General features: G+C 41.8%; 2 protein-coding genes and 1 pseudogene across 6 annotated transcripts; 2 read left to right on the top strand and 1 right to left on the bottom strand.

The window, feature by feature from the left end:
* Window positions 1-425: 425 nt before the first annotated feature.
* On the top strand, window positions 426-2326 carry LOC111950248 (tripartite motif-containing protein 29-like; annotated as a pseudogene).
* Window positions 2276-8146, bottom strand: upk2 (uroplakin 2). Of its 2 annotated transcripts, none has more exons than XM_023967673.2 (6): window positions 8059-8146; window positions 4268-4446; window positions 3635-3778; window positions 3280-3421; window positions 3118-3176; window positions 2276-2963 (listed from the first exon to the last, which is right to left on the bottom strand). In XM_023967673.2, the coding sequence occupies exons 2-6, from the start codon at window positions 4317-4319 to the stop codon at window positions 2821-2823; spliced, it is 540 nt and encodes a 179-aa protein (XP_023823441.1). In that variant the 5' UTR covers window positions 4320-4446; window positions 8059-8146; the 3' UTR covers window positions 2276-2820. The 2 variants fall into 2 exon arrangements, with proteins under 2 accessions (XP_023823441.1, XP_070290452.1); XM_070434351.1 differs by having other exon boundaries at window positions 4268-4442; window positions 8037-8124.
* ncf1 (neutrophil cytosolic factor 1) lies at window positions 7513-27881 on the top strand. 4 transcript variants are annotated; one of them, XM_023967669.2, is made up of 14 exons: window positions 7513-7681; window positions 8062-8296; window positions 8397-8429; window positions 15344-15447; window positions 15730-15810; window positions 15951-16026; window positions 18177-18342; window positions 19150-19208; window positions 20193-20315; window positions 20698-20805; window positions 21523-21640; window positions 21824-21937; window positions 22109-22284; window positions 27329-27881. In XM_023967669.2, the coding sequence occupies exons 1-14, from the start codon at window positions 7673-7675 to the stop codon at window positions 27472-27474; spliced, it is 1548 nt and encodes a 515-aa protein (XP_023823437.1). In that variant the 5' UTR covers window positions 7513-7672; the 3' UTR covers window positions 27475-27881. The 4 variants fall into 4 exon arrangements, with proteins under 4 accessions (XP_023823437.1, XP_023823438.1, XP_023823439.1 ...); XM_023967670.2 differs by lacking the exon at window positions 8397-8429; XM_023967671.2 differs by lacking the exons at window positions 7513-7681; window positions 15344-15447 and having other exon boundaries at window positions 8172-8296.

Raw genomic sequence — 27881 nt, 5'->3', positions numbered from 1 at the left:
TTTGAATAGGATAGCCGCCTACACGAGAAATAACTTGTAATATTGATAGTAGCCATCTGGATGTCACTGATACCACAGCAAGATATTTCACTGGATGTATAAATGTGAAGCATCCGTTTGGTGTTTCCACTCACTACCAAATATGGTGATGAGAGGAAGCCCAGTAGCAGGCAGTGTGATTTTCTCATCGATTAAACATTTGATCTCAATAATGTTTTCTGTTCCATATTTTTTTTAAAGTTACGAACAGAGTGGGCTAAGTTTTGTAGACTTTACCCTTTGCCAAAAATTGTGTTGTTTAGAAGGAGTGCACGCGCGAATTTAGTTATTGCACACGCTCACTTCACAGAGTAGGCGTTCCCTAACGGAAATATGCTTGGCTCTGCCAACCACCTTGCTTGTTCTGCCCACTATGATTAATTTGCTCCCATTGGAAAGGACAGGCTGTGGTCTATCTTGGGTTAGTTATACGAAGCTTTGACGAAAGTGTCTGTTCTGAATAGTAACTTATATTATAGCTATCCTTCGGTTTTTCGAAATCTATTTACGGTAAGACCTTCATGAGTAATAAGACATTTTTATTAAATGTAACAATTTCTGGACCAAAATACTTGCCATTGTTTAAACTTGTAATCTTTGGCATGCATAACAATGTTGTCTAAAAAAACACACAGCTTTACTTTACTGTATAATCTATGGAATTCATTAAAAGTATGGTAGGCTGCATTTCAGCATAACATTTTAACTAATGTACTATAATGTACCTTTTTTCTGCTCTGTCTCTGTGTGTTCAGAGAACAGGAATCGATCAGTTGTCCGATCTGTCTGGATCCACTAAGGGATCCGGTGACCATTCCTTGTGGACACAGCTATTGTATGGGCTGCATTATAGGCTACTGGGATCAGAATGATCTGAAGATGAGCCACAGCTGCCCCCAGTGCAGACAGAGCTTCATTCCACAGCCTATTTTGAGGAAAAGCACCATGCTAGCCGAATTGGTGGAGCAATTGAAGAAGACAGGACTTCAAGCTGTTCCTCTTGTTCACTGTTATGCTGGACCTGGAGATGTGGAGTGTGATGTCTGCACTGGTAGAAAATGTAAAGCTTTCAAGTCCTGTTTGGTGTGTCTGGCCTCTTACTGTGAGACACCTCCAGCCTCACTATGAATCTCCTGCTTTTAAGAAGCACAGGCTGGTCAAAGCCTCCACACAACTACAGGAGAGGATCTGCTCTCGTCATGACAAGCAGCTGGAGATTTACTGCCATTCCGATCAGCACTGTATCTGTCTGCTGTGTCTGATGGATGAACATAAAGGCCATGAGACAGTCTCAGCTGCATCAGAAAGTACTGAGAAACAGAAGCTGCTGGATCTGAAACAGACAACGTACCAGCAGATGATCCAGGAGAGAGAAAGGGAGCTGCGAGATATTAAACTGGGTGTGTTCCACATCACACACTTTACAGATGAAGCAGTGGAGAACAGTGAGAGGATCTTTACTGAGATGATCCATTGAGAGAAGGTGCTCTGAGGTGAAGGAGCTGATCAGACCCCAGGAGAGGGCAGCAGTGAGTGGGTCTGAAGGACTCCAGGAGCGACTGAAGCAGAAGGTTGCTGAGCTGGGGAGCAGAGGCGCTGAGCTGGAGCAGCTCTCACACACAGAGGATCACATCCACTTTCTCCAGATTGTCCAGTCTCTCATTGCCCAGCTGGACTCGAAGGGTGTACATAGCCCCTCCTGTTGCCCACGTCTATGGTTCAAGGATGTGACGAGGAGTGTGTCTGAGCTGAAGGAGAGACTGGAGAAAATCTGTCAGTCTCCGTCCTTGGGTCTTGACTCTGTGGACGTCACTATGAGCAGCAATCAGTACAAGCATCTGAAGGTGACCCTGTACAAGTCAGATACAGACACCTGCTTTGGATTTAGACTCTTAAGGCGAACTAACCAATTAGAACCTATGGTAATATCAACTATACTAGACAACTCACCAGCCCATGGGTGTTTGCAAGAAGGAGATGAGGTGGTGACTGTGAACAACGTGCCAGTGGGATATTATGATTTGTTTGAGCTCCAAGACGTGCTTGAAAGGGCTGATCATTGTGGTCTGCTGACCCTGACCGTGTGGAGAAAGGACTAGATAGCAAGTCCTGCTATAGTCTGTAGTCTCCACCTGGGCTGGCTCTATACTCTGACTCTTTTGACTATGTGGGAGCGTCTGCTCAGTGCACTTCGCAAGGCGATAGAGTTGAACAAGGGCTCGGATATGACAAATCATAAGAATTTGAAAGTTTGTTTATTTTTATCAAACGTTTTACAATGCTATGAAGTTGATGTAGGCTGACTAATGATGTTTGTTGCTATTAATAATAATGAAATGTTTTTGCTTCCACATAGATATCATATATAATTTGTCAAAACTAAGCGGCGCAGTAAAACAAAAACATTTCATATTCAACATGTGAATGGTGTTATAATAATCCATCAGCATTTGTAATTTCTGACAATCAATTAACAATTAAGTGGCATCCTTAGTATGATTAACAAAAATACAATTCACTTTAAAAAACATTTTAATTCAGTCATACTCCAAATAAGCGAACGCAATAGTCAGCAGTTGAAACTGCATTAAACACTATAATGCAAGGTTTTAAATGTAGTATAAAGTTCTGGAAACAGATTCCTCATAGAATATTGTTCAAATGTACTGTATCATTAAATCATGTGCAATGTGCAGTACTGATGCGTGTTTGCATGTGAAGTATAGATGTATCCATATAAAATCTATAGTAAATGTGAAATTCAGACTTTAGAAATGTGTTTTAATCCCCACCAAGGGAATGGGCAACAGTGACAATGAGGGCTACCAGCAAAATGAACATGGAAACAGACAGTATGACAGTGATGACCACCATGGCTCCACTGCGTGCTGGCAGGCCAGAGTCTATTTGGTTGTGGTCTTTGACTGAAATAAAGAGCATACAAAAACTACGTTTCAGGTTTTGTTTACTTGCAACTGGAGTCAGAAACCTGTATGTGACGGTGGTGAATATAGACTCCAGATATAAAGGTTAGTAGAATGACATAGAAAGACAATGGGTACTACTGTCTTCAAATACCTTGTCTTGTAGATACCTCCAGAATGTTGCTCTTCTCTGCCCCTACCACATACTGAAGCCTTGAAATAAATAGAACAGCTATTTAATTGTGGTCAAAAATCTTGAGAAAAAATAGATAAATACAGGACGATGAAAATGTAAGGGGAAAATAGCTCTATCTACCTGTATGTTGAGCCAGTGGTGAGATTTGTCACTTGATAACCCAGATTTCTGCTGGTAGTGAACTGGGCATTATTCTCAATGGTTGAGATGATGTCCCTTCTGAACCAACAGGGGAGCACTTTGAATATATTGACCAAAGTTTCTGTGGAAGGAGACATTCATACCCCGGTACTATAAATATTACTAATGACAACAATAAAAAATATCATTGGTTTAGTATTTTTGAAATTACAATTGTTACCATTGTCTTGTCAGAATAAAATTATTGGTTTTAGCAATTGAATGGAGAGTTATGCAAGATTCCTCCCATAATCACATTGATATTAGGAGACAAAAGGCCAAAAGGAACACTCACTGCTCTCATTGGTGTCAGTGTTGTTGTACTCCAAAGTCACACTCTGTGTTGCCAAAGCACATGGAGGCAGGCTCAAAAGTAAAGAGTCAGCAAACCTGCCTGTTACAACTCCATCTGACTCTTTCAGAAGGCTCACTTGGAATTCTAGAGTAAAGCAACAATTTGGAAAAGGAATAACCACATGTTATGAATAATGAATCATCAGTGTTACTTAAAAAAACGTATCTCAAAAGATACAGTAATGCACTGTGTTTTTCAAATGTTTAAGATGAGGATATGTTCGATCAAATTCTGACATAATTGTGACTTTGTGTGTTACAATTTCTAGATCAGAAAGGTTTTGACAAACTGAATATGCAATCTTATAGAAATGTAAATGTGTTTATTAGATCTGTGGCTCCCAAGTGGCGCAGTGGTCTAAGGCACTGCATCTCAGTGCTGGAGATGTCACTACAGACCCTGGTTCAATTCCAGGCTGTATCACAAACGGCTGTGATGGGGCGGCGCACAATTGGCCCACCATTGTTAGGGTTTGGTTGGGGTAGGTCGTCATTGTAAATAAGAAATTGTTTTTCACTGACTTGCCTAGTTAAATAAAGGTTAATTTAAAAAAATATCAAAATCATAACATACCTGCATTTGAAAGGGTGAAAAGCATTCCAAAGAAGATGAACATTGTCCTCATTGTTGTTGATAGATATTAAGCCGTGCTGAGTAGGTGAGACTCGTGTGAACACAACATTATATGGAATGGGAGCGCTGGAATAACTAGAATTGACCTGGATATCCGCGAATCAGGGACAAGGTGCTGCCTGGGAACAATAGAGGGAAACCAGTTTGACCAGGTTTATCTGTGTACTGTCACAACTATTGTTTATCCTATCGCATTTTCTTCAGCCTAATGGTCCACATAGTGTTAAACGTCCCAGTCTTATATATAGTATAGTCCACAGGAGATTGGTGGAACCTTAATTGGGGAGTTCATGGTAATGGCTGGAATGGTATCAAAAACATCAAACACATGGTTTCCATGTGTTTGATGCCATTCCATTGCCTCCAATTCAGTCATTATTATGAGCCGTCCTCCCCTCAGCAGCCTCCACTGGTATAGTCAGGTACTAATGAAGGGCCAATGGCTCCTGCCTTATTCCTATTAGATGAAGGTTGAATCTGACAATTTGTTGAATCTGTTGAATCTGACAATTAATCTTGATGGTTGTACAGTCGTCTCAAATAAAACTGTGAAGGACCTCGGCGTTACTCTGGACCCTGATCTCTCTTTTGATGAACACATCAAGACTGTTTCAAGGACAGCTTTTTTCCATCTACGTAACATTGCAAATATCAGAAACTTTCTGTCCAAAAATGACGCTGAAAAATTAATTCATGCTTTTGTCACTTCTAGGTTAGACTACTGCAATGCTCTACTTTCCGGCTACCCGGATAAAGCACTAAATAAACTTCAGTTAGTGCTAAACATGGCTGCTAGAATCTTGACTACAACCCAAAAATTTGATCATATTACTCCAGTGCTAGCCTCTCTACACCGGCTTCCTGTTAAGGCAAGGGCTGATTTCAAGGTTTTACTGCTAACCTAGAAAGCATTACATGGGCTTGCTCCTACCTATCTTTCCGATTTGGTCCTGCCGTACATAGCTACACGTACGCTACGGTCACAAGACGCAGGCCTCCTTATTGTCCCTAGAATTTCTAAGCAAACAGCTGGAGGCAGGGCTTTCTCCTAAAGAGCTCCATTATTATGGAATGGTCTGCCTACCCATGTGAGAGACGCAGACTCGGTCTCAACCTTTAAGTCTTTATTGAAGACTCATCTCTTCAGTAGGTCCTATGATTGAGTGTAGTCTGGCCCAGGAGTGTGAAGGTGAACGGAAAGGCACTGGCGCAACGAACCGCCCTTGCTGTCTCTGCCTGGCCGGTTCCCTCTCTCCACTGGATTCTCTGCCTCAACCCTATTACAGGGCTGAGTCACTGGCTTACTGGTGCTCTTCCATGCCGTCCCTAGGAGGGGTGCGTCACTTGAGTGGGTTGAGTCACTGACGTGGTCTTCCTGTCTGGGTTGCGCCCCCCCTTGGGTTGTGCCGTGGCGGAGATCTTTGTGGGCTATACTCTGCCTTGTCTCAGGATGGTAAGTTGGTGGTTGAAGAATCCCTCTAGTGGTGTGGGGGCTGTGCTTTGGCAAAGTGGGTGGGGTTATCCTGCCTGTTTGGCCCTGTCTGGGGTATCATCGGATGGGCACAGTGTTCTCCTGACCCCTCCTGTCTCAGCCTCCAGTATTTATGCTGCGGTAGTTTATGTGTCGGGGCTAGTCAGTCTGTTATATCTGTAGTATTTCCCTGTCTTATCCGGTGTCCTGTGTGAATTTAAGTATGCTCTCTCTAATTCTCTCTTTCTTTCTTTCTCTCTCTCTCGGAGGACCTGAGCCCTGGGACCATGCCTCAGGACTACCTGGCATGATGACTTCTTGCTGTCCCCAGTCCACCTGGCCGTGCTGCTGCTCCAGTTTCAACTGTTCTGCCTGCGGCTATGGAACCCTGACCTGTTCACCGGACGTGCTACCTGTCCCAGACATGCTGTTCTCAACTCTCTAGAGACAGCAGGAGTGGTAGAGATACTCTGAATGATCGGCTATGAAAAGCCAACTGACATTTACTCCTGAGGTGCTGACCTGTTGCACCCTTGACAACCACTGTGATTATTATTATTTGACCCTGCTGGTCATCTATGAACATTTGAACATCTTGGCCATGTTCTGTTATAATCTCCACCCGGCACAGCCAGAAGAGGACTGGCCACCCCTCATAGCCTGGTTCCTCTCTATGTTTCTTCCTAGGTTCTGGCCTTTCTATGGAGTTTTTCCTAGCCACCGTGCTTCTACACCTGCATTGCTTGCTGTTTGGGGTTTTAGGCTGGGTTTCTGTACAGCACTTTGAGATAACAGCTGATGTAAGAAGGGTTTTATAAATACATTTGATTTGATTTGATGCTTGATCCAACATGTTAGCCCAACACATGATACTGTACATTTCTGAAATCCTCAAGATGTTTCCTCATCAAACAAAAAACGAATGTGGCATCTTTCTAGAGCTCCGACTTTCCGACCTGGATATCACTGACATCATGATTTGACCTTGTTTAAAAAAAAAAAATCCCAGTTGTCTTGAAAGCACCATTAGTTACAATAGTTTAGATTTTCTCTTGTCAGACCAATAAATAAAAGTGTCAGGACATAGCCATGGGACATAGGGGTGCTGCGGGTCCTGCAGCACCCCCTAAAATAATTATTCACAAAAGTAGTGTGCTGGGCCTTTACTAGTTCTGTATTAGCAGACCGATATAGCTGTCTGTAGGGCACACAAAAAAACAACAACAAAAAAACACCCCTAAACATCTTCCGTGGCTATGCATCAGGATTAAGCTGTCCCAGTTTATATGATGTCCCACTCTTGCCGAATTCACGCTATAGTGACCTTAAACCAACTCCTAGTAACCTTGTAAAGTGGTTTGGCTATCTTGGCAAAACACCTACTGTTGAGCCAGTAACAAGGGGGCTCAGTCGGCCCCTGAGGTTGCTACAAGACATTGTTCACAAAAATTGTAGTAAAATATCCTTTCATTTTGGGTTATGATGGGGTTAGGTTAGTTGAACTAAGCACCGCAGTCATGGTTTAATATTCAATCAATGGGTAGGCCTATATTATTTAATATCAGAGTGGGTAATTATACAACACATCTTTATGCTCTTAAAAGTTTATTTGAATACCGTTAGCCAGTAATGATTAATTTAAGTTTCAATAATATTATCAGGACTTTTATTTTGACGTTCAGAAGAACATTTCGGACCGGAAGTTCTCCAACCAACACGGATACGGAACGGAAGCGGAATGTGCGGGTTTATGGAGGGTGTTGGTAGATGTTTAGGTTCTATTTAGACGTGCGATTGATTACTCATAGGTGTACCTAATTTTAATTTAACGTTGGTGAAACACGTTCACCTAGCTAGTATGCAAAACCCCGACAATGTATTATGTGAGTAACTAGGCAATCTGGCTAAATTAAACAACAAAATGACCGTTTAGCTAACATTAGCTAAACATATTTGTTAACGTACTGCTACAGAGTGATTTTCAAAGAATTAATCCCAAGCCCTTTAGGTACTTATGGAGATCTGAGTTGGTATAGTTATGGCAACAATTCCACCTGGCATAGTAGAGCAAGATGAAACTAGTTAGCTAGCTCCCACATTACATCGATCCAATCCACACAAAAGCAATGCTAGGCGTAACTGTAGGGGTTAGCTCGCTAACTAGGTAACGTTAGCTGGCGCAGAAATTATTATCGAAGTTAATTATCAGACTAGCATAATTTTCACACAGAGTGAGACATGCCTTGTTTGATTTTCATACCAGGTCAACTCCTGTGGTCCTGACAGCGACGGTGCAGCCCAGGGCGTACTGACGAAAGAATCTTTGACACTAGTGGACTGTTGCAAAATCCAAAGGGGGTGCATTGAGGCTCTGCATGCCCTTAACATGGGGACTGTGGGGCCGGAAGACTGCCCCCAAACAGAATCAACAAACATGACTGTCAAACAAGTGGAGACTATTGAACCAGTGCATGATGCGTTTATTGTCATATTTCCACGTAAGTGCCAGTTTTGAGAAAAACACTGCTGTACACTTTTCAACTCTTAAGTTACTTTGTCCAGTCAGTTGATGTGTTGTTCCATTTCTACTCGCTGTAGTTGTTGTGGAGGTTGGAGACACGGCCACTTTTGGTAAGTTACTACTGAGTGTTTCATCATCTATTGTTGTGCCACATCAAGGCTGTGTTTATTCCAGAAACCAATAATTGGACAACTTTGTGTATAGCTGTAGCCTACATGTTTTCTCTAGTGTCAGTGATAGCATGTTTGATTGTGTCTAAACAGCACAAATGATCAGTGGGTGCCAGGCTCCATTTTTGCATGAAGTTGGTTACACTTTGTCCAGTTAATTTGAACACAATCTTGTACTTCTTACACAGGAGAACACCTATCCAATATTTACATGGGGGATTATGCCTCAGCGTCAATTGACTTCATACAAGAGATTTCTGAAGAAGTTTCTGAAGCAACAATGTTAATATCTGATTGTGGAAAGTATTCTGTTCAGTCAAATGACTTGGAACCACAACAGGAAGAACAGACTGGAGAGGGCCCTTACTCAGACGGAAAGATTTCTTCTCAGCCTGTGGCACGGGGAAATTGTGGACGAGGAAGAGGTCGTCCAAATGGGCCTCCCGGCCCTCATCCGTGCATGAACTGTCCAATGACTTTCACTCAGTTGGCACACTTGAGGGCCCATGAGAGAACACACACTGGGGAGAGGCCTTATGACTGCTCTGAGTGTGGGAAGCGGTTCACTCAGATAGCTCACCTAAAAGTACACCAGAGAATCCATACCGGTGAGAAGCCGTACAGCTGCTCCACGTGTGGAAAAAGGTTTGCTCAATTGGCATCCTTGCAAGTTCACCAAAGGCGGCACACCGGAGAGAAACCTTTCCAGTGCAATCAATGTGACGCCAGTTTCTCTCAGTTAGCAAACTTACTAGCTCATAAGGCAAAACATATTGGCGGAGTGCCTTACCCGTGCTCTGACTGTGGGAAGGTTTTCTCTACTGCAGGGAGTCTGAAGGTGCACCGGAGAGTACACACTGGTGACAAACCTTTCCAGTGCGGTGTCTGTTGTAAATGTTTTACTCAATTGGGAAACTTGAAAGCTCACATAAAAAGACATGAAAGAAAGGGCGAGACTTTGGCTCAGTCTGACTGAGAAAGGAGTAGAAATCCTGAAAATACACCAGTAGAAAATACTAGATAGATACTTAAAAGCTTGTGTGGACAGAAGTCTGAATTAGGACACCTAAATTATGTCCATAGAAAAACATAAAGGGTCCCTTTAAATACTTGTGCGGCACTTATACATTTATTTGTAGATCATTTTGGATTGCAACAGTCACACAACTGATTAAGTCATCTTGTATCAGCAAATCGCTGCATTATCAAATCTGCATTCTATAAATGTAATACAAATAGATTTTGAAATAAATTCCACTTCAAATAACAGTATTCAAATATTTATTGGAGGCAAGATTGGACAGATCTTGGGAGAACCAGAACACGGCATAGTCCGTTATTGGAAAGATTAGAAAAGACATTAAGAAAAGGATTTGCAGTTTATTTTAGCAGCAGTGGAGCTCACGGTGATGTTGTTGGATGGCCACCAGGGGGCTCTTGTCGCTCTGGTCAAAGGGAATCCCAAGGCCCCAGAGCAGTGACAGGGACACTGCATTGTCTTAAGTTAGATATGGCTCCTGGAGACACTTATCACATTAGAATAACACCATCTGACGGAAGACAATGTGTTAAAGGGTTGTAATTAATTTTCTGCACTTCAATATTCATGCATCAATTTATAGACCCCTCAAACTCAACTCTGGACCTCGAAGCCAGTGCTCCCCCCGGGGACTGATTTAGACCTGGGACACCAGGTGTGTGCTTTTAAGTATCAGGTAGAACAGAAAACCAGCAGGCTCTGGTCCTCGTAGAGTAAGAGTTGAATACCCCTGCTATAGACTAAACACTGAGTGTAGAAAACAGAGGAACACTTTTCTGATATTGAGTTGCACCCTGTTTTTCCCTCAGAACAGCCTCAATTTGTCGGGGCATGGACTACAAGGTGTCGAAAGCGTTCCACAGGGATGCTGGCCAATGTTGACTCCAATACTTCCACAGTTGTGTCAAGTTGGCTGGATGTCCTTTGGATGGTGGACCATTCTTGATACACACAGGAAACTGTTGAGTGTGAAAAACCCAGCAGGGTTGAAGTTCTTGACACTCAAACTGGTGCCCCTGGCACCTACTACCAAGGCTCTTAAATCTTTTGTCTTGCACATTCACCCTCTGAATGGCATACAAACCGTGTCGCAAGGCTTAAAAATCCTTCTTTAACCTGCCTCATTCCCATCATCTATGCTGATTTGAAGTGGATTTAACAGGTGACGTCAATAAATAAAGGATTTAAAGCATTCACCTGTGTCAAACTCGTTCCACGGAGGGCCGACTGTGTTTTTTCCCCTGCCACCCTTTTACTTGATTGATTGAAATAAGGTCACTGATTAGTAAGGAACTCCCCTCACCTGGTTGTCTGTTTTAATTCAAAGGAAAAAACTAAAACTAGCAGATACTAGGCCCTCCATGGAATGCGTTTGACACCCCTTGTTTAGGTCAAGGAAAGAGCAGGTGTTCCTAATGTTTTGTATACTCAGTGTAGATTAGATGTTTCACATTTTACTTAACTCTAAACTGGCACACCTGATTCAATTAGTCAACTAATCATCAAGACTTTGAGTAATTGCATCAGGTGTGCCTGTTCAGGGTTAAAACCAAAATGTTAAACGTCTCTGGGGGGTGCCCAAAGAGAGTATTGGGAAACCCTGGATTAGACCAGGGATCGGCAACTCCAGTCCTCGGGGGCCTGATTGACACACTTTTGCCAAAGCTAACACACCTGACTCCAATAATCAACTAATCATGCTATTTAGTTTAGAATGCAATTAGTTTAATCAAATGTGTTTGCTCGGAATATGGAAAAAGTGTCACCATTCCGGTCCACGAGGACTGGAATTGCCCATCCCTGGATTAGACAATATATTCAATGATATAGAGCAGTGGTTCCCAAACTTTTTGTAGTCCCGTACCTCTTCAAACATTCAACCTCCAGCTGCGTACCACCTCTAGCACCAGGGTCAGCGCACTCTCAAATGTTGTTTTTTGTCATCATTGTAAGCCTGCCACACACACACACACTATACAATATATTTATTAAACATAAGAATGAGTGAGAGTTTGTCACAACCCGGCTCGTGGGAAGTGACAGAGCTCTTATAGGACCAGGGCACAAATAATATAAACAATCATTCTGCTCTTTTATTTAGCCATCTTACATATAAAACTTTATTTGTTCATTGAAAATTGTGAATAACTCACCACAGGTTAATGAGAAGGGTGTGCTTGAAATGGTGCACATAACTGCAATGTTGGGTTGTATTGGAGAGAGTCTTAAATAATTTTCCACACAGTCTGTGCCTGTATTTAGTTTTCATGCTAGTGAGGGCCGAGAATCCGCTCTCACATAGGTATGTGGTTGCAAAGGGCATCAGCGTCTTAACAGCGCGATTGGCCAAGCCAGGATACTCTGAGCGCAGCCCAATAAAGAAATCAGGTAGTGGCTTCTGATTTAAATTCAATTTTCACAGAACCGCTTGTTGCAATTTCAACGAGGCTCTCTTGTTCAGATATCGATAATTGGACTGGAGGCAGGGCATGAAAGGGATAACGAATCCAGTTGTTTGTGTCATCCGTTTTGGGAAAGTACCTGCGTAATGGCGCACCCAACTCACACAGGTGCTTCGCTATATCACATTTGACATTGTCCGTAAGCTTGAGTTCATTGGCACACAAGAAAAGCATACAATGATGGAAAGACCTGTGTGTTGTCCTTGATAATGGTCGTGAAGAGGACACGATAATGCCTATTCCTCAGGAGACTGAAAAGATTTGGCATGGGTCGTCAGATCCTCAAAAGGTTCAACAGCTGCACTATCGGCAGACAGAGAAGAGCTCCAACTTCTTAATCATAGTCTCAATTTTGTTCCACACATTGAATATTGTTGCGGAGAGTCCCTGTAATCCTAGATTCAGATCATTCAGGCGAGAAAACACATCACCCAGATAGGCCAGTCGTGTGAGAAACTCGGCATCATGCAAGCGGTCAGACAAGTGAAAATTATGGTCAGTAAAGAACCTTAAGCTCGTCTCTCAATTCAAGAAAACGTGTCAATACTTTGCCCCTTGATAACCAGCGCACTTCTGTATGTTGTAAAAGCGTTACATTGTCGCTGCCCATATTGCATAGTGCAGAAAATACATGAGTTCAGGGGCCTTACATTAACAAAGTTAACCGTTTTCACTGTAGTGTCCAAAACGTCTTTCAAGCGGTCAGGCATTCCTTTGGCAGCAAGAGCCTCTCGGTGGATGCTGCAGTGTACCCAACTGGCATCGGGAGCAACTGCTTGCACGCGCGTTACCACTCCACTATGTCTCCCTGTTTTGGCTTTTGCGCCATCAGTACAGATACCAACACATCTTGACCACCAAAGACCATTTGATGTCACAAAGCTGTCCAGTACTTTAAAAATATAATCTCCTGTTGTCCTGGTTTGCAGAAGAGGATGTCTTCCTTAATTGACATCCCCCATAAACTTAATGGACATATACCAGGAGCTGTGCCAGGCCCGCCACATCTGTTGACTCATCCAGCTATAACACATAAAATTCACTGGCTTGTATGCATAGCAGTAATTGTTTCAAAACATCTCCTGCCATGTCACTGATGCATCGTGAAACAGTGTTGTTTGATGAAGGCGTTGTCTGTACAGTTTTATTGGCTTTTTCCCCCAGCATTGTCCGAGCCATATCCGTATCAGCAGAAATAATTAAGTCCTCCACAATAGTATGGGGCTTGCCTGTCCTAGCCACTCGGTAGCTCATCATATAAGCCCCTTCTTATTAATGGAATCTGTTTCTTTTATACATGTCTTACTACTCGCTCCACAAACTCCTGTGGTTTATTTTTCAAATTGGCATGTTTTGTTTCTAAATGTCTGCGCAAGACATTGTGTCATCGACAGGTGTAGTCCTGCTGGTAGTAGCAGACATTTAGAAACAAACATCCCAATTTGAAAAATAAGCCACAAGTTTTTTTGAGCAAGAATTAAGACCGACTTTCGAGTAGTAGCATTACTACTAGTAGAGCTGGTATGTGTCTTTATGGACGCGGGCCTTACTTTTTTAACCATTGATCCATTTTCGAGCAAACGGAATGAGCAGCAGCTATGTTTGGCTACATACGGACCATTAGTGGAATTCCCGCGAGAGAGTAACGGTTAATGTGATTGGATGTTAATTATTTGACTAGGCTACCTGTATTTGACATTGTGTTGTTATTTCGCTGAACACTAGATGGTTTAATTGTATTTTTAGCAGTGAAACGAGGCTGGCTACTCAGGCGAGGGGGGGAAAAAACTCACCCAAATGTATAGCCCCGTTGGAAAATATAAATGGACTGTTTGAAAATGTGAAGATTTTTTATTTAAAAAAAAATGTGAATCACATTTTTATTTGGCGTACCCCAGATGGGCAATTTTGATGGGGGTCACAAAAAATCTGAACTCATAAGGGGCCAGTGGCTCGCGGGACTGCCGGCTACCGTTTGTCTGCCGGCCCTAGCCTTTTGTGAGGAAAATATTTTACCCCCCTATTGACAGTGGAGAGATACTTTTTCAGAGTATATTTCCTGCATTTGTACACATTCTGCAATGGGGTGTATAGATTTAGCAATTTTCTAAATAAAAAAATATATGATATCTGAGTGAGCGTGACTAACAAAATCAATAGGACCACTTCGGTCAATCATTTGGCCATGATTACTACAAGTTTAGATTGCTGGCTGGACTAATTTACTAATCACATTTTCTTTCTCCCTGACATGGGCTAATTGAGTGACTGTCAGTGATTGGCATAACAAGAGAGAAACTGCTGATGCATAACCACGTTTCAAAATTGCACCTTGTGTGTAAACCGTTTTTGTTTAAAGTTACTCTCTACAGAATCCAGCCTAGGCTATCATTAACTGAACAATAAAACTATTATTGGAAAGAGGAAGCACACACAGCCAATATGAATTTGTTCGGGTTTCTAAACCGTTTTTTGTTCCTTTTTACCAAATTATGAAACTTTTTGAAATCACAAACCTTGCTGACGTTCAGCGTTGCAAAAGTCCCGGTGAAACCCAACATTTGTGTGGCAGCAAGGTTGCTGTGAACAACACTGAGGAAAATTAAATTAAAGTATGTGCTACTATGACCCGCTGATTCATTCATCCTTGTTATATCTTCCTCTGCATTTGGTTCAATGATCTGAATTGGATTCCCCCTAGCCTCTCCTATGGCGTAGTCAGCTATGATCTATGGATGCTGTATTAACTGTTATTTTTAGATTGAATGTTATTTTAACATTGATCAGAAGCACATATATTAGTTTAGCTCCAAGAGTCAATCACCCCTTTGTATACACTTGCCATGTTTCTATATCATGAAAATCCTTGTTAGTGTTAAATGTATGTACATTACCCCAATAAGTGAGGCATATAACTTAATTTCTACTGAGTAGATCTATAACAACAACAATATCTTCAGAGATCTGATCTGTTTATTTCTTTGAATCAACATTTGTTATCTCTGTGAGATAAATCAATAAAAAGCTGTTGTGAAATGCACTGTATTTTTGACTATAACAGCTTTATAACTTAAATAAAATATATTTGAGAATATGGCCTTGAATGAACTCTGAAATCTCACGCATGACGCATAGAAAACCCCCCTGAAATTATGGATTGACCCAATGAACTCATGGATGATGGCAATAAATAGGATCTATGCAATCAAAGTTATTACCGTTTCTCAGTAAAAGACCAGAGTGATAGCTACGTGAGGATCCCAAGGTATCTGTTGAGGGATGACCTCCTACAGGGGGTGGCTGCTTTCTGAGCTCACTCTGTTGCTATAAAGCCATCTTCCCTTTTCACCCAGCACTCTTGATTATCACTCTTCTGCATCTCACAATGGAGGAAATCTATGTCAGGCATGTGGAGTTGCTGGGCTTTGAGAAACGCTTCTTCCCCAGCCAGCACTATGTGAGTTTGAGACTACCATTGTTGACCAAAATACACAATGGTTCATTGGAGGTTCATGCAATACTTGTGGTTGTTTCCCAGACACAGATTAAGCCTGGTCATAGACTAAAAAAGAATGCTCAATGGGGATTCTCAAAAGAGAAATGCTTAAAAATATTTAATGACCAGGTATATTTGTTAACATTAAATTGCTTTGATGACATTTTTCATTCAGCAAAAGCCATTTCTGATGAGCATTTGATTGCAGTTCTTCACTTATGTTTTTGACTACTTTCTCTGAAGGTCTACATGCTGATGGTGAAATGGAATGACCTGTCTGAGAAATTGATCTATAGAGGGTATCCGGAGATCTACACCTTTCACGTGAGTAGCTGCCTCACACAACTTAATAACCTGAAGGCAAAAAGTAGGAAAGATGGACAGCTGTCTAAATGCTTTTGAATGCCTGCCTTCCTACTACCCCCACTGATCTGCAGTCAGTTGATAATGTGTCTGGGTTATAGAAATCCCTGAAGGAGATGTTCCCCATTGAGGCGGGTGACATCAATAAGAAAGACAGGATCATCCCTGCACTACCAGGTGAGGACATGTATCTGCTCTAAGGCTTACCCCTCCACCATGAGAGCTGATGTGTGGTTAGCGTTCTGGCACTGGTTGCCTGCAACACATAAGTGGTGGATGAGGTGAATTTCCACCTTACTATGTCAAGCGCTTTGAGCACCTAGGTGGAAAATCATGGTTAAAGAAAGTATTGATGTCTCGGCAATTTACTATAGAAGTGATGTTGTAATCCTTGTGTCCTTTGAGTGATTCCTCACGAAACCCAGACAAAAAAAATCATGATTTTCACAATGTAATCCGTAGAATAGGGATTTGGAGAAAGGATTGTTGACATGTATTTGACATTTGTATCTAAAAGCATAATTGAGAATATTTATGACATTATTGGCCTTACCCAGGCCTCATTTAAGATTCCCTAGTGTTTCATAAATAGGTGCTACAATGCAAACATTGGTGTCATATGAAGTTTTACTGCTTGCTCTGTAATATAAGTAGTATTTAAATTTCAATAAAAAATTTATACATTTTGACAAATATTAACAATTTTGGGGGGAATGATTTTTCAATATATTGTTGAAAATTATACTATGCCAATTTCTCTGGAAAAAAATGGGCCATAACTTTAAAACTAGCAGAGATCCCACTCTGGAACTTTGATATGCCCGTATGTTATGTTCAACAATATATTGACAAATTAGCCAAATCAAAAAAATATATATTTTCAATATTCATGTTTTATATTTTAATATTCATACATTTATTTAAAAATACAAAAATTTACTGTAATCAAAATACTACTCATGTTACAGAGCAAGCGTGGTTAAGCTTCATATGACACCCGTTTTTGTTTTGTAGCATTATGGAGTCTTAAAGTAGGCCTGGGTAAGGCCAAAATGTCATAAATATGCCGACTTTGATTAAATGTTATTAATTATTTCTCAGTTATGCTTTTAGAATCTAATGTCAAATATATGTCAACAATCCTTCCTCCAAAAGGACTATTCTATGGGTTACATTTTGTGAAGATCCCCAAAATCATGGTCCATATTTTTATCTGGGTTTTATGAGGAATCACTCCTTTGCCTTTTTGCTTCATTTGAAAACATTAAAAAGTATACAGGTAAGTGATGAATGCACTTGGGTGAACAGACAAAAAATAGGTAGCGTGTTTGTGTTTTTTCTCAGTCAATGCTTTGTATAAGGAAACACCTGCTGCTGCAATCCAGATGTGACAAATGTACTTCTCGTTTTTTAAACAATGCTAATCAGTAAACCATAATTCTAAATTAAATCATGGTTCTGGGTCGGATCTGATAGTGCGAGTCGGCTTGGTTGGTTTTGGTCTTTACCTCCCTGCTCCAAATGTCACTCGCTCATAGTACGGCCCCTCCCCCGCCTGCTAGAGCGGCACCTCTCTCCATCCTCTCGTGCTTTATCAGCTCCAGTTAATAAAAGAGCTTAAATTAATTTTCTGCTGCTTCCCACATTCGGATCACTGGGTCTAGATCTGACCAGGTCTATACGGAACGGGTCTCGTTGTCCTCGTGTCCGTTTGGAAATGGATCTGTATTTACATTTTTTATTTATGCATGTGGGAAAGCCCCAGGTCCATTTTGGAACAGGTCCAACTTTTTGGACCATGAAGACCTCTACTTTACACTTAAAAACTGATGGGTAGTGATTCTGTATGTTTAACACAGGCATATTACATATTTTACACTTTGGATTTTTATCAAACATTTTCATTTCTCCCTAAAGGCAGCATGTTTTTAATCCAAAGGCTGTGACCACTTGTGGTCAAAACTAACTAACACAAGGACTTTCCCTCAACAGGGCTCAAGTGGTTATTAAGGTTGTGTTGATGCAACATGGGAAAGCAGAAGTTGCAGACAAACCTGATAAATTGCAGACAAACCGCATGAGATTTGTTTGGAACTTCTGCTTCCCCATGTTGCATTAACACAACGTTAAACTTGAGCCCTGTTGAGGGAAAGTCCTTATGTTAGTTTTGTTTTCGTGCTAAATAATGTTTTTCACAGATAAACATGTAACATCTATATCCACCATTGTAGTATTCAATTTTGAATATTCCATTTGAAGGAATTGAGGTTCTCTGTTTTCTCCCTTTCCTTTGGTCCCTCATTCCCTTTGGTCCCTCCTTTCCTCAGCGCCAAAGTGGTTGGACAACCAAAAGAGCACAGAGACCAGGCAGAGCACTCTGACTGAATATTGCGGTTCTCTTATCAACCTGCCCCCCAAGATCTCCCGCAGCCAGCTGGTACGCAGCCTCTTCAAGGTCCGACCGGAGGACGAGAACCCACCCGCTCAACACCCGTCAGTACAACTACAAGCAGTCTCACTACTGATCTGTAAACACTGTAGCTACATTCTGATTCTCTACCCTTCTCCATACATTTACATTTTAACGACACTCTTATTCAGAGCGAATTACAGTAATGCATACATTTTAATATTTTTTTTGTACTGGTCCCCCATGGGAATCAAACCCACAAACCTGGCACTGCAAGCGCCATGCTCTACCAACTGAGCTACACGAGAAATATGTACTCGTACACTCGCCATTATGGATTTAAAAATAATTGACTGGTATGAGGAATATGGTGGCAACTCCCTCCAGCCATGTATGCACCAATCCATTGCTTTTAAATGCATGTGGGGGAGTGAACCAGAGGAGGCTGGTGGACGGAGCTATATGAGGATGGGCTAATTGTAATAGCTGGAATGGAATAAATGCAATAGTATCAAACACATTTACAATGAGCCGGTCCTCCTATAGCTCCTCCCACCAGCTTTCCATTGAATTAAACATTGTACACCGTTCTGTCATACTGAACACACCCCTGAAGAAGGGTAAGGAATCGGAACGCAGCCTGTTTCATTCCAGGAAGATTTTCTAGGAAGATGTTCCCTTTCCTCTTCTCTCGTTCACCCCCTTCCCAGATCTGATAGGACTGGATGGGTGAAAAGCAATATGGCGGAAACTCAGTGGAGTTATTGCTTACGCCTACTCTGTTGTATCAGATCCATGAATGGAAGTGGACAGCTTCCTGGAATGAAACTCAGCCTGTATTAATTTTTACTTCTGGATTGATAAGTGAGTTCTCAATGTTTCCCATGTAGATTAAAAAGAAATGAGACCTTTGTGGTGTCCAATGACAAGACGAGAGACAACACTTCTGGTAAGAGCCTGTCTCTTCAAATCAAATGTATTTATATAGCCCTTCTTACATCAGATGATATCTCAAAGTGCTGTACAGAAACCCAGCCTAAAACCCCAAACAGCAAGCAATGCAGGTGTAGAAGCACGGTGGCTAGGAAAAACTCCCTAGAAAGGCCAAAACCTAGGAAGAAACCTAGTGAGGAACCAGGCTATGAGGGGTGGCCAGTCCTCTTCTGGCTGTGCCGGGTGGAGATTAAAACAGAACATGGCCAAGATGTTCAAATGTTCATAAATGACCAGCATGGTCAAATAATAATAATCACAGTGGTTGTTGAGGGTGCAGCAAGTCAGCACCTCAGGAGAAAATGTCAGTTGGCTTTTCATAGCCGAGCATTCAGAGTTAGAGACAGCAGGTCCGGTGAACAGGTCAGAGTTCCATAGCCGCAGGCAGAACAGTTGAAACTGGAGCAGCAGCACGGCCAGGTGGACTGGGGACAGCAAGGAGCAGACGGAGTCATCATGCCAGGTAGTCCTGAGGCATGGTTCTAGGGCTCAGGTCCTCCGAGAGAGAGAAAGAGAGAATTAGAGAGAGGACACCGGATAAGACAGGAGAAGTACTCCAGATATAACAAACTGACCCTAGCCCCCCGACACATAAACTACCGCAGCATAAATACTGGAGGCTGAGACAGGAGGGGTCAGGAGACACTGTGGCCCCATCCGATGATACCCCCAGACAGGGCCAAACAGGAAGGATATAACCCCACCCACTTTGCCAAAGCACAGCCCCCACACCACTAGAGGGATATCTTCAACCACCAACTTACCATCCTGAGACAAGGCCGAGTATAGCCCACTCTTGTCTTTACCCTTTTTATTAACCCACTAATAGACACACTTTTCTAGCCAAACTTGAGGGAATACGGGCTCTAGTGTGCTATAGTCCTGCTATAAAGAGATCTACCGTAAAGATTTAAGAGTGTAATTTTTGTCTTCTGTTCAGAGATCTCTGGCCCCATCATATTGGAAAGCTACAGGGTGATTGCTGACTACAGCCACACCTCCAAGTATGAGATCACCCTGCATATTGGAGACTTGGTGGAGATTGTGGAGAAAAGCCCAAATGGTGAGTGTCGATAAAACATAAGATCACTGACTCAAAGAATGGTCCCAGTCAGAGAGCAAAGCCATCTGAAAATTGAGTTGTAATATCAGGGTGTTGTATTCGGTGTACACTAGATGACAGCACCAAGCATGAACATTTTGCATGAAATGATAGGCACAAAAGTGTGCATGTGACAATGTGCACTAAATGCAACATACATGGTGATCCCTAAGGTGATCAACCTATTGCTGCTCCTGGGTGATGTTCAGTAGGCACAAAACAGAAAACAACAGACTGAAACAGGGAGAGTACCTGGACCTACCCCCAAAAACATTTAACATTGCATGCCCTACTGAACATGACCTTAGTGTTCACTTGACCTTTGACCCCTCTACCATGGCAGGTTGGTGGTTCTGCCAGTGTGATACCAAGCGGGGCTGGGTGCCCGCCTCTTACCTAGAGCCCCTGGATGGACCAGAGGAGTCGGAAGAAGCCGATCCCAACTACGCAGGCAAGTCTCCCCACTTGCCAGGGCTCCAGCTAAAATAAGAGCCAGGGAGGATAATGGTGTCACTATCTACTAGTGATGGGGGGGATCGATAGTTACATATCGGGATATTATTTTTGACGATACATCGTATAGTTTTGACAATATCACAATATTATTTTTGCGCTAGTTGGCTGTACCTGCACCAAAACTCGTTTTTCTTTCATAGCCTGTTCTCCATTTTCTTTTCAAATAGGGGGCCAATATGTTTTCAGCACTTTTATTTCCATGATTGAGCAAAACTTATTTTCTCATGGCTCTCTCTTGTCCCTCTGCAGCAGACATATGGTGAGAATATGTTTGGAACTTTGAATCGCAATGAAATCACATTATTGAATCACAATACATATAGAATTGTGAGAATTTGAATACATATTGTATCTGCACCTAAGTATCGTGGTAATAGCTTATCATGAGGTCCCTGGCAATTACCAGCCTTACTATCTACATTTTAGTCATTTACATTTTTATCTAATATCTGTTGATTCGTGACACTGTTTTCAGTGAGGTCTCAGGAGATTTGTTAAGTTTTGTGTTGGCAGTGTACAGTGTATAATATTATATATTATTAGTACAACCTTATCCGAAACAAACTTTAAGAAGTTAGGGAAGTCTTTCCTCTAGGTGGTAGACAAGCATTGACTTCGAGCTCATAATTCCAATGTGTGTTTGTCCCCACAGGAGAACTCTACATAACCACCAAAGCCTACAAGGCAGCACAAGATGATGAGCTGACTCTTGAGACGGGGGAAACTATTGAGGTCATTCACAAGCTCCTGGATGGATGGTGGGTGGTCAGGTATGTAGGCTGACTCTGTACTCTTCTACTCTTCCCTCTATCTATTCATCTCTATGAAAGTCAGTCCACAGTCAGGCAGCTGTTTGGATCAGTAGTAACTTACATATTTTCTACTGTTGTATCATGTAGCCACAAACACACAGTGTTTCTAAGTGCTTGTTGGGTGCATATTGTCTTGGATAGGAAAGGAGAGGAGACGGGACACTTCCCCTCAATGTTTCTCTACAGAACTGGAGAGAAGAAGGAGATGGTGTCGGAAGAGCATGTGATGAGAAGACAGACACCCCCACCCAGACGGTAGGACTACAAACTTCAGGAAATTACTTCCTCTTTGGATAAAGAAAGTTATGAGAGCATAAAAACTCAGACAAAGACGAGTATCTAGTCTTTTCTCTACTGATACTTCTCTTTTTACCGTTTTCTCTTAACTTCTCATTTCCTCTTTACACATTTCCTTTTGGCTTTCAGTTCAACAATCCGCAATGCACAAAGTATTCACAGTAAAGGGCGGCAGCGCATCAGCCAGGACACGTACCGCAGGAACAGTCGCCGCTTCCTGCAGCAGAAGGGCGGCCGGCCCAATCAGCCCAGGAAGACGTCCAAGGCCTCCACACAGTCCCCGCTGCAGGACTGGAATAACAGAGGTATACCTAGGGTTGCAAAGGGAGGGTATATTACTGAAAACTTTCCAAGTTTACCAGTAAACTACTAGAATTTTGGTATCAGTTCAAGGATTTTATGTAATCTATAACAAGACATCTAGTGGCCCTTTTGGGTACTTCAGATTATCACAGGTGTCTAATAATCTCTGTCCCTCTGTGTGCCTTTATCACATGCAAAATATATTAAATAATTGAATAAGATTTAAAAATAGAATGACAAAGTTGTAAAACATTATCCTAAATAAAAAAAATCAACATAGTCAATAGCAGTGGTGCTTAATATGAGGGTTTCAGCATGAAACACTAAACAAGAATATAAACGCAACATGTTAAGTGTTGGTCCAGTATTTCATGAGCTAAAATAAAACATCCCAGAAATGTTGCATATGCACAAAAAGCTTATTTCTCTCAAATTGTGTGCATAAATGTGTTTACATCCCTGTTAGTGAGCGCACATCTCCTTTGCCAAGATAATCCATTCACCTGACGGGTGTGGCATATCAAGTAGCAGATTGAAGAGCATGATCAGTACACAGGTGCACTTTGTGCTGGGGACAAAAGGCCACTCTAACATGTGCAGTTGTCACACAACACAATGCCACAGATGTCTCAAGTTCTGAGGGAGCGTGCGATTGGCATGCTGACTGCAGGAATGTCCACTAGACCTGTTGCCAGATAATTTAATGTTCATTTCTCTACCATAAGCTGCCTCAAACGTTGTTTTAGAGAATTTAGCAGTACGTCTAACCAGGTTGGGCTTAAATTGGATTGAGCTCAATCTAATAATCCTAAATGTTTGAAAGATAGATACTACCCCGCTGGAGACCCTGCTTCAAACAGTATCGGCAATGGCTTGCTCCCAGAGATGTACACTGAGTATACCAAACATTAGGAACACCTTCCTAATACTGAGTTACACCCCTCCCACGCCCTTTTGCCTTCAAAACAGCCTCAATCCGTCGGGGCATGGACTCTACAGGGTGCCGAAAGCGTTCCACAGGAATGCTGGCCATGTTGACTCCAATGCTTCCCACAGTTATGTCAAGCTGGCTGGATGTCCTTTGGGTGGTGGACCATTCTTGATACACACGGGAAACTGTTGAATGTGAAAAACCCAGCAGTGTTGCAGTTCTTGACACAATAACCTGGCACCTACTACCATACCCTGTTCAAAGGCACTAAAATCTTTAGTCTTGCCCATTCACCCTCTGAATGGCACACATACACAATCCATGTCTCAATTATCTCAAGGCTTAAAAATCCTCCTTTACCCTGTCTCCTTCCCTTCATCTACACTGATTGAAGTGGATTTAACAAGTGACATCAATAAGGGATCATAGCTTTCAAATGAAATTACCTGGTCAGTCTATGTCATGGAAAGAGCAGGTGTTCTTATTGTTTTGTATACCCTGTGTATATTGCAGTCTCCATAAAAGTAGCAATGCGTATGCCAAGACCACCTGAGGATTTAGCTTTTCCTGTGTTTTGAGGGGTGCAAATTCTACTCACTTAAATATCACTGGATTGATTGCTTTCATTTTACTCTTGTGACTATTTCCAACTCTTGCGTGCCATTTGCTTTTTTCCCACTAACATTATGACCGCAGAAATGTTTGTAATGACCTGTCACACACTCCGGTTATGGCTGAAATGCATCTAAAGGGACACTACTCATCCACGGTTTTCTATCCTCCTTTAAAACATTTTAACTTTACCTGAATTCAAGAAATAACGACACAGGTGATTTTTGGGGGCGATGTTATAACCGGATTATAGCTCCCATCCAAATGACATGATGAATATATATATATATATTCATGTCATAGTAACCAGTCAACTCCATTACACTCAAAAGTTACTTAAACATCAGCCAGTGAATGCTAGCCATCGTTAGCTATGCTATCAGTCTATCTTAATGAGTGTTAGCATGCTAACAGCATACCCTGCTCACAATAATTATTATTTCTAAGGGGTATGCAGTGGGTTAACAATATCAGTCAAATAATGTTGTATTGGATATTTCAAACAACATTCCCAGCTAATGAGAAAACAGTCATGGTATTTAGTTTAAGAGAATTAACGTTGGGATAATTTGAATGGCCGCCAACGGCAGATATTTACATCCGTACTCCAGTGGACCCCATGTGAACGCCACGCTGTGTATCCCTGTAAGAACTCCAACTCTTAGTCGGGTACTTAACGTACCGTCTCGACACTTACATTACAAAAAATAGACGAAAGATAACTTTATTTTGGTGAGTGTTCATTTTTTGTACAGTTGAAAAAAGTTAATTTATTACAGTTGAAATGTTAACAAATTAGATGTGCTGAAATGAAAACCACTTCCGTAAAATTGAACACTCAGATTATAGTGATATTATCTCTGACCCCGCAAATACTGTAAAGGATGTATAGATAAGTACAGTATAACCTAGAGCAAGTTTGTTGAGTTTAAATTGGGTGTATCCTTCTCTTTAAACAATTGTTGAATTATGCAAGCGAATGTGACAACAGTAATGATTCATTAATGAGGCAGTTTAGACTAGCCATACTCTACAGGTAGACCACGGTCCACATCCGGACCCATTAAGGGGTCAATACAGACCGCGGGTCCTGAATAATTTTCTAGAAATAAAAAAACTTTTTGTTTTGGGGAACTCAGTCAGGCTTTCAACTTACTGCTGTTGAGAGTTGTAATAGTAGAATGCACAAGGTGAAATTTCAAAATTTGGTAGTGCATGGGCAGTTTTCCTCTTATGTCATTCGCTGACCAACGTAGAGCTATTTATTACCTGTCAGAAATGTCCAGTTGATCAACTACTAGCCCATGTTAGCTAGATAGGTAAATTGAGCTAACCAGATATCTAAATATTCTATATATATATTGGCCAGATGCCCAAGGGCCCCCATTGATTTTGTTGAGTCACTCGGGTATCTTATGAACACACATTGTGAACAGTTTGGGGTTGCGAGGTGGTAGTGTATTACTACTACGCCGATAAATTACAATATCCATTCAGATCTTTGCAACCTAGGAAATTGGTGTGATGGGACCTTCTCAAATAAACACAGCAAAAAATGAAACGTCCCTTTTTCAGGACCCTGTCTTTCAAAGATAATTCGTAAAAATCCAAATAACTTCACAGATCTTCATTGTGAAGGGTTTAAATACTGTTTTCCATGCTTGTTCAATGAACCATAAACAATTAATGAACATGCACCTGTGGAACGGTCGTTAAGACACTAACAGCTTACAGGCGGTAGGCAATTAAAGTCACAGTTATGAAAACTTAGGACACTAAAGAGGCCTTTCTACTGACTCTAAAAAACACCAAAAGAAAGATGCCCAGGGTCCCTGCTCATCTGCGTGAACGTGCCTTAGGCATGCTGCAAGGAGGCATGAGGACTGCAGGTGTGGCCAGGGCAATAAATTGCAATGTCTGTACTGTGAGACGCCTAAGACAGCACTACAGGGAGATAGGACGGACAGCTGATCATCCTCACAGTGGCAGACCACGTGTAACAACACCTGCACAGGATCGGTACATCCAAGTATCACACCTGCGGGACAGGTACAGGATGGCAACAACAACTGCCCGAGTTACACCAGGAACGCACAATCCCTCCATCAGTGCTCAGACTGTCCGCAATAGGCTGAGAGAGGCTGGACTGAGGGCTTGTAGGCCTGTTGTAAGGCAGGTCCTCACCAGACATCACCGGCAACAGCGTCGCCTATGGGCACAAACCCACCGTCGCTGAACCAGACAGGATAGGCAAAAAGTGCTCTTCACTGATGAGTCGCGGTTTTGTCTCACCAGGGGGGATGGTCAGATTCGCGTTTATCGTCAAAGGAATGAGCGTGACACCGAGGCCTGTACTCTGGAGTGGGATCGATTTGGAGGTGGAGGGTCCATCAGGCTCTGGGGCGGTGTTTCACAGCATCATCGGACTGAGCTTGTTGTCATTGCAGGCAATCTCAACACTGTGCATTACAGGGAAGACATCCTCCCTCATGTGGTACCCTTCCTGCAGGCTCATCCTGACATGACCGTCCAGCATGACATACTGCTCGTTCTGTGCGTGATTTCCAGCAAGACAGGAATGTCAGTGTTCTGCCAAGGCCAGCGAAGAGCTCAGATCTCAATCCCATTGAGCACGTCTGGGAACTGTTGGATCTGAGGGTGGAGATCATTTCCTCCCGGAAATGTCCGGAAACTTGCAGGTGCCTTGGTAACATCTCACAGCAAGAACTGGCAAATCTGGTGCAGTTCATGGGGAGATGCACTGCAGTACTTAATGCAGCTGGTGGTCATTCCAGATACTGACTGTTACTTTTGATTTTGACCCCCCCTTTGTTCAGTGACACATGTCTGTGGAACTTGTTCAGTTTATGTCTGTTGTTTAATCTTGTTTTGTTCATACAAATATTTACACATTTGCTGAAGTTTGCTGAAAATAAACGCAGTTGACAGTGAGAGGACATTTCTTTATTTGCTGAGTTTAGTATCCCTGGTCTAAGAGTGCAGTTGAGCGCAGTTTTATAATTAAAGGTAGCCTAGACAGAGGAACGTGGGTGGTTGCAGCCCTGTTCCACCGCTTTATGTTAATTTATTCATGTGGCCAAACAGTATATTCAAATGACGCACAACTTTAAAAAATTTAATCTCAGAATATTTAAAACTACCTCATACTAAGAAAATGTATACATGAGTGCATTAAAAGAAAAAGTGAAATGTTACAATTAATTGAATACCTGAATTCCCACATGCCTGAACTTCATTAATTATTTGTCTCTCCCAGTACAATGTCTTGTGTGCTATAATTCAGTCAATATCTGATGGATTAAAACAATTCTAAAAGTTTGGAGTCTCTTCATCCAATGTCCAATTTTTTGATTTATCAGTATTGTATTTTTAAAATTTTAATAATTTAGATGACCATTGCTAATAAAAGACCTTCATAATTCCCTAACCTCTATAGATTGACTTTCATGAATTTAGGCCTAGTTTATTGTGTTGTTTTTCAGACAACATCCCAAAGACAGCGGGCTCTAGTCCAGGGGGTGAGCTGAAAGGGGCTCCCATTATCCCCCCTCGGCCCAGTCCTGAACTCATCATGGAGCGCTGTACAGAGAACACCCGCAAGAAAGTCAGTGTCCGCAAATCGAGCTAAGCTTTAAACTGTGTGGATCTGGACTCCTGTCAGCAATGCAATCAGAGATGGGTTAATGTGCGCATTACAAGCTAAACAGCCGATAAAGCCAACCATGTGTGCCATAGAGGGCATTTTACATTTTGTTCTGAATGTTACCACTTAGCACTAGCTAACTGCTTATGGAGAAAGTAAAACAATAGTGAAAAGTGAATGTATGTACAAAAGCAAAGGTGTATTTGTTTTTCTAGGGTCATTTTTCTTATTGTTACTTTTACGTATGCAATGTTTTTAATGTTTTTTGATCAAGTGTGTGGTTGTTAAATGTGTTTGACTCAGTATGCGGTTTTTGGAATATAAGATTAGTTATTTATTTGTTGAATTTAGCCATTTGTAACCTACAAAATAAATAATATATTCAGAAAATG

Source organism: Salvelinus sp. IW2-2015, linkage group LG23 (assembly GCF_002910315.2).
Source record: "Salvelinus sp. IW2-2015 linkage group LG23, ASM291031v2, whole genome shotgun sequence".
NCBI classification, from domain to species: domain Eukaryota; kingdom Metazoa; phylum Chordata; class Actinopteri; order Salmoniformes; family Salmonidae; genus Salvelinus; species Salvelinus sp. IW2-2015.
The sequence above is the reverse complement of the archived record's forward strand: the minus strand, read 5'-3'. Positions and strand labels throughout refer to the sequence as shown.